General features: G+C 41.4%; 1 protein-coding gene and 1 long non-coding RNA gene across 2 annotated transcripts; one reads left to right on the top strand and one right to left on the bottom strand.

Annotated features, from left to right (window-relative positions):
* Positions 1-3431: 3431 nt before the first annotated feature.
* Positions 3432-6051, bottom strand: LOC133138818 (uncharacterized). The gene is made up of 3 exons (XR_009709763.1): positions 5984-6051; positions 4019-4238; positions 3432-3532 (listed from the first exon to the last, which is right to left on the bottom strand). It is a non-coding gene; the product is annotated as an uncharacterized LOC133138818 (long non-coding RNA).
* On the top strand, positions 5291-12457 carry LOC133138817 (SAP domain-containing ribonucleoprotein-like). Its single transcript, XM_061257898.1, has 11 exons — positions 5291-5357; positions 6560-6671; positions 7087-7130; positions 7441-7508; positions 8245-8296; positions 8618-8691; positions 8847-8884; positions 9026-9051; positions 9290-9358; positions 10329-10415; positions 11096-12457. The coding sequence occupies exons 1-11, from the start codon at positions 5325-5327 to the stop codon at positions 11135-11137; spliced, it is 645 nt and encodes a 214-aa protein (XP_061113882.1). The 5' UTR covers positions 5291-5324; the 3' UTR covers positions 11138-12457.
* Positions 12458-17098: the final 4641 nt, after the last annotated feature.

Genomic DNA, 17098 nt, shown 5'->3' with positions numbered 1-17098 from the left:
CACGTGCACACCTGCACACAAATATGCACCTGCACACGTGCACATCTGCACAGAAAGATGCACACGCACATGTGCACAAAGATCCGCACACACGCACGCACATCTGCACACAAATATGCACATACACGAGTGAACAGACACGCACGCACAGGCAGGCATGCACACACACACACACACACACACACACACACCTGCCCACACATATGCAAATACAGAAACGCACACACAAGTACACGCACATGCACACATCACTGATGAACCAGATGAATGACCATCAAAACTATGCAATAACCTGCTGCTCTCATCCAATGAGAAAACTAACTGTGGGGCACTAACTGTGGGGCATGGGTGGCAGGGACTGGCTAGTGTTTGAAACCGAAGAGTGACTAAAGTGGCATCTGCATTTGGATCTACAGGAAGGACATCAGTAAATAGGGTCAGAAATCGTGGCTGAAAGCATACCATTGATGACCGTGATGCCCGTGCATGAGTGAGATGTGTAAGGAAAAACAGAAGGGCAACTCTTCCTCAGGTGACTCAATGCAGGACGTGATCAGACTGTGTCAGCAACAACAGTACATAGAGAGGGATATTATAATAGGGTTTGCAGTGCATAAACCCCTCATTACAAAGTCAAATGCACATTTGAGACTTCTCCAGAGATGTAGAAAAAAGAGATGTGGTCAGATAAGTCCGATACGTGGGGCGGCCTGTGGTGTAGTGGTTAAGGTACATGACTGGGACCCGCAAGGTCGGCGGTTCGATTCCCGGTGTAGCCACAATAAGATCCGCACAGCCGTTGGGCCCTTGAGCAAGGCCCTTAACCCTGCATCCAGGGGAGGATTGTCTCCTGCTTAGTCTAATAAACTGTACGTTGCTCTGGATATGCCATATGCCATCTGCCATCTGCCATCTGCCAAATGCCAATAATGTAATGTAATGTAATAAGTCACCCTTCACCATATTCTCCACAGGTGGGTGAGAATATGTGTGGCAAACACCAAGAGAACACTACAGGCCTGAATGCTTGACCCCGACAGTGAGGGGGGTCTAGTGGCCAGTGGGGGGCATTTTCCTAGCATGGTTTGGGTCCACTTGTTTCCTAAGAAGGAAGGATCACTGCAAATCAATACAAAGTTATTGTGAGCGATGACCGTTATCCTATGATTAAATATTTCTATCCTGATGGGAATGGTCTCTTCCAGGATGGCAATGCCCCCATCCAAAGGACAGGAGGGGTCATGGTTTGACGAGTATCATATGTGAATGTGAATCATATGCTATGGCCTTCACAGTCACCAGATCTCAATCCAATTATACACCTATTTTGGACAATTATCAAAACAGCAATTGAGGGAATCACTTCATACTTTTGAATTAAGCATGTATACTACAGGTAATGCCATGGACTGGCGACCTGTCCAGGGTGTATTCCTGCCTTTCGCCCAATGTATGCTGGGATAGGCTCCAGCCCCCCTGCGACCCTGTTCAGGATAAGCGGGTTAGGATAATGAATGAATGAATAATTCAATAATAGTATGAAAATATACTATAGGCCCTAGTATGAATAGATAGCCTGTAACATGTAGACCTCTAAACGCAATGGGGATTAAGCAAATATGGATTCTTTGTTTTGCACTTGTAAGAACAGCTTTGGATAATCTTGCGCAAAGCCAGCTGAGCTCCCCAATAACCAGCTCAGACCTTATAAGAGGGGCAAATGTGAGGAAGGGGAGGGGCATATTTTAACATGTATAGCTTAGCAGGGCAGTGCTGGGCAGACATGGAGAAGTGCCGGCTTCTAAACCTGGCTGGCTTGTGCCAATTTTTCCTGGTGCTCTCGAGCTGTGGGACATGTGACCACTCTGAGCTCTGAAAGCATACAGCTAAACCCCTCTTAATCCAGACACTTTCCTCTCCTGTGTCAAGCCGTGTTACTCAATTCCCGAGTGGACAGGCATTCCTGCCAGGTCTTAAAACTTTGAATTTACCAGACATAGCTACCCCTTCTTTCTGTATGTATTTCTGTATGTGCAAAAAAATATGTAACAATTGGGCCAGTTGCGATACAAAGTCACACAACACCCCATCGAAGTGATAGCAGCTGCGTCATCTGTATAAAGGAGCAGCATTTACCATTCCTGGTCAAAAGTGGCCTGAATTCAAGAAGGGGGCCCTGTGGTACCCCACATTCCACTGCAGACAGATGAAAGGAGTCCTCTTCAGTTCTCTAAAATATACCTGTATACCTGTGTGATGTGCAGCCTTATGTTAGGAAGCATGGTTTTCAAGACAAATTTCAAGACATTGGCCTGTCTCTCAAATAAGGACAGGATAGAGAGACAGGCCAATGCAATGCTGCAACAGTGATTTCTTATTGTTCACCAGCTGGTGGATCGATGTTTGCATCTGTTAACTTGCACATGGGGGCAGCCAGTAGCCTAGTGGCTAGGGTACACGACTGGGACCCAGTGGTTCAAGCCCCAGTGTAGCCGCAATAAGATCCACAACACAGCTGTTGGACTCTTGAGCAAGGCCCTTAACCCTGCATTGCTTCAGGGGGATTGTCCCCTGTTTAGTCTAATCGACTGTAAGTCGCTTCGGATAAAAGCGTCAGCTAAATAACAAATTATTATTAGAATTGCAAGTGTCCTCCTACACATGATGTGTGAACTTGGTGTGATTTAAAGAGCCGCTGACCTCATGATTTGGCAGAGCAAAAGGTGAATAATCTGAATGCAGTTGTCTGAAAGGTTCCTGAATCCTGAATTGTATCAGAGAGACTCTCAACACTTAACAAAACCAAGGCAGTCACACCATCAAGGTCAGATGGGTGCCAGATTTGAAGGAGTAATCAGTGACATCAAAAACCCAAGCTTCCATTTTTGACAGGCGGCTGCATTCCTACATAACTAAAGCCAGAAAATCTCCACAGAATGACACTAAGCCAAGGAGGGGCTGGGGTGGGAGATTTTCAGTGTGGAATTTGAAGTTAAGCGGGTTTTCTTAAGTACTTGTGACTCTGCACTTTGCGATCTCATCCTTTAAGCCTCAAAGTCACAGTGTAACAGCTCTGTCTAAACCCTCTGTACATGTAAAGCTGGGCGGCAAACAGATTAGGAGGGCCAATTATTCACAGCCAACGATGAGGCCAACGATGAGGCCAACGAAGTCTCAGCCAGACAGTCATGGCATTGATGTTTCATGACTGTTTGAGAGTTTTTAATAAATAACAGAAATACTGCCTTTTGATTAGGTTGATGTGGGCTTCAGAAAGTATTGACATCCTTTCACATTTTGCACACTTTATTATGTTGTAGATTTAATTTTAAATGGGTACATTTGCCATTATTTCCCATCAACTCACTCATACCATAATGACAAAGTGAAAACATTTTAATACATTTTTTCATTTATTAAAAATCAAAATCTGATTATTCACTGAATACTAAGTATCCAGACATTCATAATTGTGGTCATGGGCATCCTGTAATTATCCTTGAGATGTGTCATGAACTTGATTGGAGTCCACCTGTGGCAAATTGAATGAATTGAACACAGTTTAGAAAAACACATACCTGTGCATATAAGGTCCCACAATTCACACTAAATGCCAAGGACAAAAACAAAGCCATGAAGTCCAAGAAACTCTCTGTAGACCGCCACAATAAAATTATGGTGAGATATAGATCAGGGCAAGGGTACAAAGCCATTTCTAAAGAACCCAATGGTCACTCTGAACAGAGCTTCGGAAGTCCTCTCCAGAGATGGGAGAACCTCCCGGAAGGACAACCATCCCAGCAGTACTCAATCACTCAGGCCTTTATGGTAGAGTGGCTTGACGAAAGTAACTATTGAGTAAAAGGCATACAGCCGGCTTGGAGTTTCCCAAACGGCATTTAAAGGACTGCGAAAACATGAGGAAAAAGATTATCTGGTCTAATAACAAATTTAACTCAAACTCATTGGGCAGAACTCCAAGCACTATGTCTGGCAAACACCAGGTACTGCTCCTCACCTGGCTAATGGCATCCCTATGGTGAAGCATGGTGGTGGCAGCATCATGCTTCTTAGCTTCAGGGACAGGGAGTCTGGTCAGAAGTATGAATGTAGCCAAGTACAGAGATTTTTGATGAAAACCTGCTCCAGAGTGCACGCAACCTCAGACTGGGGCCACGGTTCACCTTTCAGCATGGCAATGACCCAAAGCATACAGCCAAGCCAACGGTGGAGTGGATCTGCCAGGAAGAATGGAATACATTTCCCAAATCCAGGTGTGCAAAGCTTGTAGAGTCTTACCCAAGAAGACTCAAAGCTGCAATGCTGCCAAAGGGGCTTCTACAAAGCACTGAATTAAGGGTCTGAAAACTTGATTTCAGTTTTTTATATTTTTATAATTTTGTTAAAACCATGTTTTCACTTTGTCATTATGGGTTATTGACTGTAGATTGATGGGCAAAAATATAGTTAAATATCTAATAGTAATTTTATCTTACAGTAATATTAAGACATAGGAGTGTGTTATAGCTGTGTTGCCTAACCTTATTGGTTTGTACAGTGTATATATACATGTATGGATGGGGAGTTGCGACAGACAGAGACACATTTTCAATAGAACTGGGTTATATACAGTTGGCAAATGTGATGTTATTCACATTCTGTAATTCTGTTTTCTGTTCTGGCAGTTAGAATTGCAGAAGCACAAATCTTCTAATGCAAAAGGTTGCATTAAAATAGGATTCAGCAAAAAAACGCTTCTCTCAACATGTAGCCTAGGGATACTGGTACAGGAAGCTATAGCACAGTTACCTTAGCTTTACAGCAAACTCAAATTATTTTTTAATTATTTTAAAAATGCATTATCTCTGGAGGCATTATGGCACTGTAAAAGTTGCTTTGGAATTAGATGCAGCGTATTTATCATTTTCTTTAATGTTTGCTTTAAACCACAAACATTCGAAGTTACTGTAAATAACTACACAAAGTCTGAATACAGTCTGGTCAGTGGCATGAACGCTATTTGTGTTTTTTCTTTTTTTCTTTTTCAGATCTCGTGTAGGTAGTAGCTACTAGCTACCTATCCTGTAGTTGCAATATTAAAATGAAAATAAAAAAACATTATAAAAAGATGTTCCGAGCAGTCCCACTTTCACGACGAATAAATAATACATTCCAAAGAAATGTAGGTACCCATCTACCACAGAAGAAAATGTAATTGCACGTAAACTGGAATTTCTATCCAATCGTTGGCTGCTTCAGAAAATATTTAATAAGAAGCGCGGTCATTGGCCAGATCAACCTCTCTACGGTTAGGTCAATCTAAAATGGCAGAAGTTGTGGAGCTACAGAAACTGAAGGTAGGGGAAACGTTTTAAACACAACTGAACATCTTAAATAAAATGAGTTCAAAACGACATAACTCTATTAAAGAATTTCTCTGTTTGCCTATTCGTGTTAGATTTACGACTGTAAATTTAGTCACTTAACTCGTGTCCAGAGCTATGCGTACCTTACGGGAGTAGCTAGGATTGTTAGCCATTGTCGGTTAAAGAGGAAATACGCAGCTGGTTTGCGTAAATACGTTGCTGTATCGCAGTTGTTACGAAGGGTCGCGATGGAGCTCAGATAATATACGATAGACGCAAATAGAATAGAAACAGCGTTGACATATGGACAGTAGCTTGCCATCCATGTGCTATTTGGTGCCAAGTGTCAAGACTTCGGCCGCGATTAAATCTGGTTCCTTGCTGTCCCATAGTGGCTATGTAACCGTGTATTTGCATTTACAGTGCAGTCCTTAATTTAGTATTTGCACAGTCATACAATTCGTTGTTTTGGTTCTGTTCTCCTGCACAAATGAAACCACGAATATGAGATGAAAGTGTAGACTGTCACCTTAAATTTGAGGGCAATTACATTAGGAATGTGACCCGTGTGGACACGATGTCGAGCTTTCAAATCATTACTGTTAGTGTCCGCTTACCATGGACTCCTATGGCGCATGAAGCCAGTTCACGGAGGCTGACATGTTTGACTGAGGCTTTTCTGGGGCACCAGCGCATGCGTACTGAGTACCTAAACGTGACGCATAAATTGTAGTGTCTTGAAATACTGTCCAAAAAACGAATTTCGCCTGGCTAAATTGGATTTTATTTGGAGGAATGTGCTTTTTAGCACCAAATCTTAGTCTTAAACATAAAAACATAATTAAAAGCCAAGAAAATTGCTCGAAATTGAACTAAATAAATGGTCAACCTGTCGTTTGTTTAAAAGTTATGGATGTATACCCTTACATTAAGGCTGACAGTCTGCCCTTAAACCCCATATTCATTATTTAATTTAAAATTCTGAGTCTGTGCCAACGTAAAGTCAAAACGACAAAACATTGTCACTGTCCGCTTACAGACTACACTCCAATGTTTAACCGCTTCTAGCTACTTATATCTTTATACTTATATCTGCTAGTCTCGGCTATGGTCATCAGCAACAATTCAACTCTAATGGTATGTACTGCGATGCTTGCCCTTGTGAGTACATTGTTCATTTTTGTTGCCTTCAGCTAGCTGAGCTGAAGCAGGAGTGTGCTGCCAGGGGCCTCAATGTTAAGGGGAACAAAGCCGAGCTCATTGGCAGGCTTCAGCTGTACCTGGAGGAGCACGGCGAGGAGCACGGTGAGGAACTCGCTCCACTTTAGCAGTCCACTACCGCACACTCAGTCTGTGCCTCAAAGAGAGAGAGGGAGCAGGGAAGCAGAGAAGCAGAGTAATTCCTTAACCGCTGGATCAACGGCATCTAAATCTGAAGTGGCATTCATTTCCATCACATACACTTATTAGGAAGCATTGCAAATCAGTTTTTCAGGTAAAAGTAATCCACCGTTTGTGCTGCTGCAAGCCTGAATTTGTGGACCACAAGCCCTCATTAAGTCCCATCAAAATGCCCATCCCGTTACCTTCCCATTTTTTGGGCACTAGAATCAAACACACTCAGTTTGTGCAACAGTACATTATGGGTTGGTGTGGCGCACATGTAAATAATATATATATATATATATATATAAAATGTGTTTTATTTTCTATTTTACAGAGGAGGATGTAAATGAAGAGGAGGTCTTGGGAGAAGAGACTGAGGTAATCATTGTTCTGTCATGAACAGAACACAGTTATGTTTATAATTCATCAAGTGGAGAGAGAAAGCATTTGATGTGTTGCATAGAGCTGTTAAAGGAAATTCCCTGGCTATACTTTTTTTTTTTTTTTTTTTTTTTTTTTTTTTACTGCAAATATAACCTGGACACACTTGGTAGGTTTAAGGCAAATAAACTTGTGTGGGTGTGATTTGTAATGCATTATTTTGAAATTAAATTACGTACTTCTAATATTTTAAGGTAAATATGGTTGAAGCATGTTGATTTTCCTCCTATGTTTAAATTGTGACTAGGAGTTACCCAAAACAGAGGGTGCTATCGGACAGGAGCCAACCCAAGGACAGGACGGTGAGCCAGAAGGGTGAGTCTGCTGTGTGTGTGTGTGTGTGTGTCTGTGTGTGTGTGTGTATGTGTGTGTGTGTGTGTGTATGTGTGTGTGTGTGTGTGTGTGTGTGTGTGTGTGTGTGTGTGTGTGTGTGTGTTTTTACTGTCATGCTCTGGGTGTGTGTGTCTGTCTGTGTCTGTGTTACTGTCATTCTATGTGTGTGTGTGTGTGTGTGTGTCACTGCCATGCTCTGGGTGTGTGTGTGTGTGTGTGTGAGTGTGAGTGTGAGTGTGAGTGTGAGTGTGAGTGTGTGTGTGTGTGTGTGTGTGTGTGTTACTGTCATGCTCCCGGTGTGTGTGTGTGTTACTGTCATGCTCTGGGTGTGTGTGTGTGTGTGTGTGTGTGTTACTGTCATGCTCTGGGTGTGTGTGTGTGTGTGTTACTGTCATGCTCTGGGTGTGTGTTGCTGCCCTTCAGGTTCTGTAAAGTGGAGAAATGTTTGCCTTCTGCAGTCCCACCCACTGTTCAGTTGTCTACACCAGTGGGTGGACTCCCTTGCCCTTTGGAATTGGCGTTGCACCATGGCATTGTCCCTGCTGAAAAGCCTTTTGAGGTTTTTTTCATTGCTCAAAAGTGTGCTGCAAATTATCATAAATGGAAAGTTCCCATCATTCTGAAATCGCATGCTGTGTCCTTTTCATGCTCTAATTGTTTACTCAACTTGATCTTGTTTTCTCTACTAATCTTGTGTTTGTTTTTCTTCATTGTGTAGGACAGCTGACAAGAAGGTTGTTAAAATAAGCCCTCCAATATCGTTGGATGAGGTAATTATTCCTAAAGTATAAGTTGTGTGTGAGGTAGCTGTATTTGCTGAAGAATGCATGCTTTAAACAATTCCTTAATATGTAAGGAACTATCATGGAAAAATGTGAAGAATTACGATGATAAAATTAAGAAACGTTCCATGAATTCATTTTAAAGCATAAAGAAATATTTTAAAATGTATACTATTTACAAATGTTTTGGAGACTGGCATCAATAGTTTTATTTTTTATCATTGAACAGAATGATACCTCTTGGTACCTCTTGTATTGATAAAACCATCCATAGGCCTGGTAATTTGTGTTTTTGTGTTATGTGATCAGAGGTTACAGAAACGTGCAGAAAGGTTCAATGTGGCGCCCTCTGCTGACAGCAAGAAGGCAATGCGTGCTGCCAGGTGAGAAACTCCTCAGGCCAAGTCCTGTTGTTTTTAGGTTTTTTTGTTTTGTTTTTGTAGCAATGATTTGTTTGTCGGTGATTATGTACAGCTCTCTTTGATATTCAATGAAAAGACAGATATAATATAAAATTGAATCATTTGTATTTGTCTAGGTTTGGTTTGCCAGTTGTTGCACCAGTTTCCTCCCAAGGTGAAAGATTTTTCCTTTATTCTTTTGAACATTAAAATGATCGATATTCTCAGTATTAAAATATCTTTTGGGTTACTTGTCTCTACAGCTGGCTTTGATTTTAGTATCAGCAGCTTAAACCAACTTGAATTTTGTCTGCAGGTGATTCTGCGGACAGTAAAGCCGCAGTAAGTATATGTACTACTTTACATTTCAATGTTTATCATGCATATCACAAGTATTATTTTAAGAAGTTTGGGTTAAGTAGGGTTAAGTGGTTTGACCCTGTGACCTTTAGACGACCATTCCAGTGCCCTCTTGTGGTGTACAGGAATTGGCTTAATTGTGAGGTAATTGTTAAAGATGCTCTGAAGCTTAGAGATGGTGTGTAATGTCACGTTCCTCTGCCCCCCCCCCCCCCGCAAGGTCAACGTAGACCTGCTGAAAAAGAGAGCGGAGAGGTTTGGGATGAATGTGTCGTCCATCTCCAAGAAGGTGCGTTTGTGCAGGTTGTTTGTGCATGAACTTGAGGAGCCACAGTCCACAGTCCTTTAATGATAATAATTAGTGAAGAATTTAACATTTCTCTTCTCCAGCTGCTTTCTCTTTCGTTTTTTTTGTTTTATTTTTATTTGACGCACCTCCCCTTCTGCCCCCAGTACTCTCCTCCCGAGCCAGTGGCATCTGCTTTCGTACAGAAACGCCGCATTCCTTAACAATTTTGTGATTAAAATAAAACTTGACAGTTCATTCTTAGTTTTGTTGTCCATATCATCGGATTATGTTAATTTGTGTGCAGTACACGTCACTGTAAAACTTGGCTGTCAGACTGGTGCATATTCTAGTTTTTGTCCCAAGCCTGGCAAAATGATCAATGCAATTTTTATGCACAATGTCATTCAAGAGTTGCGGCTTGACAGAAAACTTTTTTTTATTTATTTTTTTTATTATTTGGCTAGATGGAATTTAATGCATTTACCTTACCCATAGTTGGATAATAAGATTGATAATAATTTCATCCCTTTGTGCCTAGTACATAAATATGGGACGATCGATGGGCAGCATGTATCCGCTATAAGAGAAAGGGACCGCTAAATGCAGAAATGTAATGGAGAAATAACCGTATCCACTGGGTGCAGTGATTGGCAGCTGTGTAGCTCCGCATTAAGTTTGAGACTGGGGCTGCCAGGTATGCAGTCAGAGTTAGCATGCAGCCCGCAGATATTGTTTGGCACAATCTGGGAGTGACCAACATATTTGGTTTCTGATTGTTGACAGCGAAGGCGGATGTATCGGGACTTTTCTTCAGAGTTTGGCTTGTGCACACACTGGTTAATAAACTGTATGGACCTGCTGCTGCAGCCTCATCCATCGGGGTTCCTGGGGTATCCACCCGTTAGCATGACTGTAAGGTGCATGTCCACTGAAGGGCTAACGGCTGAAGCCATTGTGCGCTTTGTTCAAGGTTGAAGAAGATGAGAAACTGAAGAGGAGGAAGGAGAGGTTTGGGGTCGCAGCCACCACAACTCCGGCAGAAGGGGAGGACAGCGAGGTGTGTGGATGTTCCCCTCCATTTTGGGTCGCGGCTTGCGACCAGGAGAGAATTTTCTCTGGATTAGCTTAACGGTCGTTTTTTTATTACAAAATCTGGTGGCCAATGTGAGGCTAATTCGCTCCCCAAATCCGTGCACCTTAAGCACGGTCCTTTAACGGGACCGATCCACCCAGCTGCCCGAGGCTGGGCCAGGGAAATGGGTCCATCTTGGTTTCTGGATGAGTGCTGTTCATTTTGTGCTTGGATTCCCTGATTGGATAGGTGGGCATGATTGATAGACTGGAATGATGGCTGGCTGACACAATGGGCAAACAAAGTATGATGAGAATTACTCTGATGCAAATATGCATACAGCTTTATTTGAAAACAGAAGGTGGTTGGGTCTAAAGCAGGGATCATCAAATCGTGGTCTGAGAACTGCTGATTTTCCACCCTCCCTTAACCTGGGAGTCATGTGTGAAGACAGTCTGGCCAATCGGTAGCAGGAGTTCAGCTAATTACCTGGGAGAAAAGAAAACCCACGGCAGGTTTTAGATTTGAGGTGCCGTTTTGACCTCAAATCGGCCTTATGAAGGACAAAAATAATCAACAGGAAGTGTGCAGTGGGTAGGATGCAGTTTTTCATGTTTAAATGTAAAGCGCGTATTTATTTATTTTTCTTTGTCTTTGACTTGCAGGCAAAAAAGCGGAAAAGAGCGGAGCGATTTGGAAACGTATGAAATCGTTGAAATCGACTTCAAATGTACACCCCCTTTTTCTTCTTTTTTTTATTTTTTTATAAAGTTTTTCATTGCAAACTAATTTTCCCCTTAAATGGCAACACCCTAGGAAATTGGGGTGTTCGCTTCGGGACATTTAATTTATGCAATACTTTGTAAATTAAAATATATCCAATTTTCCAAAAAAAAATTTGTGCTGTACTTTTTGGCTAAAAAGTGCTGTGCTGGTTTATCGCATCTACATACTACCCAACGTTCCCGAGCTTCTGAGATTAGATTAGCCACACTAAGGGTGGTGCGGCTGTTTGAGGTTTAAGCAGTGTCCCATATTCATGGCCTCCTTTCTGTTCCGCTTAAAATGTGAAATAAGTGGCTGCATTTATGTGAAATATTCTCACATTAACAGCATCATAAGTTACAAAAGATTGCACAAACAATACGGATCTGTTAATAATGTTATTTCTGACGCTTTCATCCGCAGAGACTTGGTTGATTAGACTAAGGAGGGGACAATGCGGAGTCAAGGGCCTTGCTCAAGGGCCCAACAGCTGTGCGGGTCTTATTGTGGCAACACTGGGGCTTGTACCACCAACCTTCCGGGTCCCAGTCATGTACCTTAGCCACTAGCTCGTATGCGGCCCAATTTTTCATTTTCATTACGGACACCACCAGTGTTTGAGAGCCTTATCTGTCCCCCTGCCATGATGGGCCCCTACCCTGAAACTGAGCCAGATGTTGTTTGTTCCCCAAAACAACAGGAATACTAAAGGCAAACTGTCCTTGCTTTTACTTCCCAGCTTTCACAACTAATCAAGGCAGGAGTAAGCTAATAATTCCATATCCAAGCAAGATAGGCTGCCAATTATATATCATTAATTCACCCAACATATCTGCACAGAACCCCAGAAGGGCACAAACTCTTATGCACCTGTATAACATTCTGTACAGATAAGTTTTTCAAAAATAATTCAATGAAAGGTCCTAAATTAACATACATTTTATTAATTTGGCAGGATAGTTAAAAACTGAATCAAATCAATATTTTTTGTGACCACCCTTCGGTGTTAAAACTGCATCACTTCTCTGAGATAGCCAACGCTGTCCTGCAATTCTATAAGACAATCAGGAAGGGAGGTTGTTCCAAGCATGTTGGACAACTTGCCACAGTTCTTCTGCACTTTGGTTGGCTCCTTGCTTCTGATCTCATACAGCCTTGATCAAGTTTTTATGTAAAAAGTAGTCAATTGCTTACAATAATATGTAACTTAAAAAATTAAATACACAAATGTCTCTGTAAAATTAAATCTTTTGGGAAATGAATATTTGAAAATCTCAAATGTGTTCTTTTATACTAACACACACACAAAAATAAACATATTTATAATAAAGTCTAAGGTGCCTAAGAGTTCTGCACAGTACTGTACAACTTAGAAATGTAGGCTGCTTGCAGGCTATGAATTTTTTTATACGAGACATTATATTCATAATCTGAGTCACGTATGGTTACTGGAGTTACTCTTATAAAGGCAGGCTTGTGATAACCTACAATATTTTAAAGCTTTTTAGGAGCACACAAAAATGAACTTGATCAGTTTTCTGAGGGACAGGGATGTCGAAGACGTCGTTCAAGTTTTATGACGTGAGCATCACAGAGACATGAAAAATGGCTTAAATGAAGCAAGACATTGTACCATTTACAATACCAACTAAACGGAGTTATTCCGAGAGATTTTTATACTGGATTTCATTCATGCTACTTTAGATTAATGTCATTGCTTCAAATGTGCAGATTTTAGCCACATACTGATGTAGTCATATTGAGCCCACGCATAATCCCATAAAGAATATGAAATAAGTACTCCTGTGTTACAGGTGCTTAATACGTCACACAATGGTAAATTATACCAGCAAAACATTCAATATCTTTACAACTCATTTTTAAACTGTGAAGATTATTGTCAGAAGGTACAGAAAATCACAGGAACAGGAAATAATGGAAAGGAAATCATTATTGTTTACAGTAATGAAAGGAAATTAGAACACTGCAGTGATCACTCTGCAATCAATCTACATCGGCTGCCTTTGTTCACTGAAATGTTCACATTGAAATTCTTGTGAAAATCAGTGAAAGCAACTGTAAAATAAAATAAAATGCACAGGTAACTTGAGCAGTCTGCCACTGGCTTCTTTTATAAAAATATGCAAATACAGGAGACAGAGTTATTCTAAAGCATTTTACCCCACCATCTTTTTCCAGTATCACACTTAATGTTGGTTTCATGTTTTAATCATGAAAGATTCTCAAAATATGATTACATTTTTTTTGTAAATTTGATACAAACAAAAAAATGACAAAACGATTCATAGCCCTGTACTGTACAAAAAATTAAATTATTTTGTGACCGTTTAAAAAAAGATGAGATCTGGATCAGAAGAATCACATCGACTTAATTTTGCAATTTGCATTACTGATTCTTTTCACACATGGTGCAAGGCTTTTCAGTGTTACTATTTTGACTGGAAATTCAGAAAATAGGAAACTATTTTGCTAAATTACTCTTTTATAAGAAAGATGAAATAAATATGTGGCTAATGAACGTTGGTAATAAATAACCTAAATTACATTTTGTAACCTGTAGCGAAGATCAACCTGCATCAGTGCTCAGGCTTAGCTTTTTTTAATTTTAATTTTATTTTTGGAGAGTCCCATTAGCACTAGCTCTTTTAACACAATCATTGATTGGTGATAAAGACAGAAGACTATGTGTTTATCTTCATTCAATAATGTCACAGCTGAAGCTCTGCAAAATGTACCTTTTTTTCTTTTTTCCCATGTACATTTTTTTATTACTTGAATTTATTTTCTTTTAAAATTGCAATTACACAATACCGGTGGACCTGTGCATCAATGTACACTTAGACACGGTATTCAACCTAAACCAGATACTGGCCTATTGTGCATGACGGTGCTGTTCGATGAGTGCGTCTCCAGTTGGCAGAGGGACACTGAGGATTCAAGCACATAAAATCCAGCACAGTGGACTCTGTGCAGAACGGTCTGTGCAGAAGAGACGCTGTAGAAGGACAGAGTGCCGGCTGGAAGGTCCACACACACACCTAGCTGGCACACACACACACACACACTCCTCGACCGGCACCATCATCACACACACCTGCTCTGTGGGGGGCAGGTATGTGTATTTCATTATCTTTGTGCCAGACTGAGTATCTGTCTCAGACTCCAGGAGTTTTTATTCTGTCCAAACTCAATCTCCACTCCTGCTGATTCCTTTATATGTCACTGCTATAGAAACACGTCCTACCCCCATTTCAGATACACTCCACTCAGCCTCCAAGTAATTGTGCTCACACACACACACTCTGCACACAACCTGGGGCACAGGATCAAATCTCTCTGGATGATATGGATTTTGCTTCTTTGTCCCTGAATTTTCTGTCACCTTCATGTGTGTATGCATGTATGTGTGTGTGAAACTGTAGTTCCAGTAGTATAAGCGTTTCCATTTTTTTCAACTGAAATGAATAGGAAATGGGCCAAATGTGAGGAAAGCAAAAAAATATGTGCAAGAAAGTGTCGAAATATATATATATTTTAAATCGCCTCCCTGGGAAGCAGAGAAAAAAATATATTCCACGGACCTTAAATTACGGGCCAAAATCCAAAATCCTGCTGTTTTAAAATTTTGATTCTTTTGACTGAAATGAATAGGAAATGGGCCAAATATGAAAAAAGTACAAAAATATGCAAGAAAGTGTTGTAATATGTTTGTTTTTTTTGTCTTTTATTTACACAACACCAAAGACATATAGGTCACAAGGCCAAGGGACATGGATGTTGCCAAATAAATTAAATTAACAAAACCAAACCAGGCTAGGCTAGAACCAAAGATAGGCTGACTGACTGACTTCGTAACCAAACAAGTTCTAGAGAGAGCTGAAAGAGCAAGTGAGCAGCAGCAAACGCACAGCTTATCTGGCAGAGAAAGGACGTGATTGGTAGAGGCGGGACCAGGACAATGATGATGGAGAGCAGGGACAGCGAATGGAATGATGACCGCCCACCTGCAGAGTAAAAAGGAGGAAAAAACAAAGGGAACACAACACACACTGCAATGTGGAACACAACACAACTGACCAAATTGATAGATCAGGGGTCGGCAACCCTGGTCCTGGAGAGCCGCAGGGTGTGCTGGCTTTCGTTGTTACTTGGCATTAATTGATCAATGAAAGCCATTGATTGCACAGTTAACTCACCTCACCTGGTTTCTTGGGTCTGAATTGGTTGCTTATTTTAAGGTTGAGACGAAAGCCAGCACACCCTGCGGCTCTCCAGGACCAGGGTTGCCGACCCCTGCGATAGATCGTTTCATTTTGATTTCTTGACGGAAATGAATAGAAAATGGGTCAAATATGATAAATACAATTCCAACAAGAAATTGTATATAACATTTTTTCAATTAAAATGTATAAGCCCTAGACCTGAGAAATCAAATCAACGGACTTTAAAACATAGATTTGTTTTACTTAAAGGAATATTAAACTGGCTAAATGATAAAACTGTTTGATTATATGATCTCATATGCTTCCGGCAAAAGTTCATAAGCTCACAACATGGTAGCTTTCACAACTTGTAATCCAAACTTTCTTCCAATGACAACGTGTGAAGGAACACACAACTCAATTCCGTGAATTAGCGAATTCGAATTGCAACTTGTGCACTCAGAAAAGGGTAGGACATTGTTAGTAAGGAATGGGAAAATTACCTCTATCCCAGTGAAGAAGCAGATGAACCATTCTTAGTAAAATGTGGTTTTATTGGTTATTTTTCAAATTCTTTACAATTTAAAAACATTTTTCTTTTTTAAAACGCACTCCATAAATAAAAATAATCATTTAAACAGACACTTGAACGAACTAAACAAAAACATCAAAAGAAACAAACTTTAAGAAAAAGGGTTGGGAAAAAAAGATTACAGAATAAGAAACATTACAAAACAAAATCAATATCTAATACAAAGGAACAAATGTCCGAAAAATAGTAAAGAAGAAAGTCCATTTTGCAATGATCCACTTCTCACTTCTCTCTAGCAAGGTTTTTGTTGCGATGCATGTCCACCAGAATGCCGTCCCGGAGGAGGTTCTGAATCCTCCTTTTTTTGGTCCAATTTTGCTTGGGTTGAGCAGGTGTTGAGGACCCTATGCCCCTCTTGGGGGGGTGGACTCTATGACCAGTTCTTTCCAGTGGTCCACCCCCCATTTTTCTCTCGCCAGGGTCTTGTTGATGTGAATGTCCAGCATCACGCCGTCTTGGAGGAGGTTTTGGATCCTCCTCCGGAGAGTGATCAGGTCTACTGTTGTTTTCTGGTAGACCTTGATGTTCCTCGTCTCCCACAGGACCTGCTTCACAGTGTTGATGATCCTCCACTGACACTGGAGCTCGGTGGTCTTGCATCCCCCCGGCGGACCGTAGAGGATACCCTCAGCCATCAGGGAGGACCGCTTAGGGAGCTAGAGGAACAAACAAGGCCCCAGACCCGCCTGGCCACGGAGCACTCCCAGAACAGATGGTGGATGTGTTCTGAGTCAGTGCATCCATGGGGGCAGCGTTCAGTCAGGGCTAAGTGCCGGCGATACATAAATGTTCTAGTGGAGACACCTATGGGCTGTCATCCAGGCAATGTCTTTTTGTTTGTTGGTAAGACACTTGTGTGTCACATTTGCCCAGATGACTTGCTGGTCCCAGTCTGCGAGGTTTGCCAGCCCTGGGCAGACCCATCCTGTAGGCAAAGTCCTTCATACGTAGGGGGGTCCCAGCTATAGGGTATGGTGAGGTCCAGCACACCCAAGCCCATTGCCCTGAGGAAGGGGGTGGCATAGTACCTGGCAAAGGTACCAGAGGCCTTACCCACCTTCCCTGTGTTCTGGACAAGGGTGGCCAGA

Source organism: Conger conger, chromosome 10 (genome assembly GCF_963514075.1).
Source record: "Conger conger chromosome 10, fConCon1.1, whole genome shotgun sequence".
Taxonomy (NCBI): domain Eukaryota; kingdom Metazoa; phylum Chordata; class Actinopteri; order Anguilliformes; family Congridae; genus Conger; species Conger conger.
The sequence above is the reverse complement of the archived record's forward strand: the minus strand, read 5'-3'. Positions and strand labels throughout refer to the sequence as shown.

Bases quoted from the DNA above. Each gene is read 5' to 3' on its own strand.
- LOC133138817 (XM_061257898.1), top strand. From the start codon at position 5,325: ATGGCAGAAGTTGTGGAGCTACAGAAACTGAAG. The intron at 5,358-6,559 runs GTAGGGGAAACG...TGTTGCCTTCAG, and splicing joins TGGAGCTACAGAAACTGAAG to CTAGCTGAGCTGAAGCAGGA. The intron at 7,509-8,244 runs GTGAGTCTGCTG...TTCATTGTGTAG, and splicing joins CAGGACGGTGAGCCAGAAGG to GACAGCTGACAAGAAGGTTG.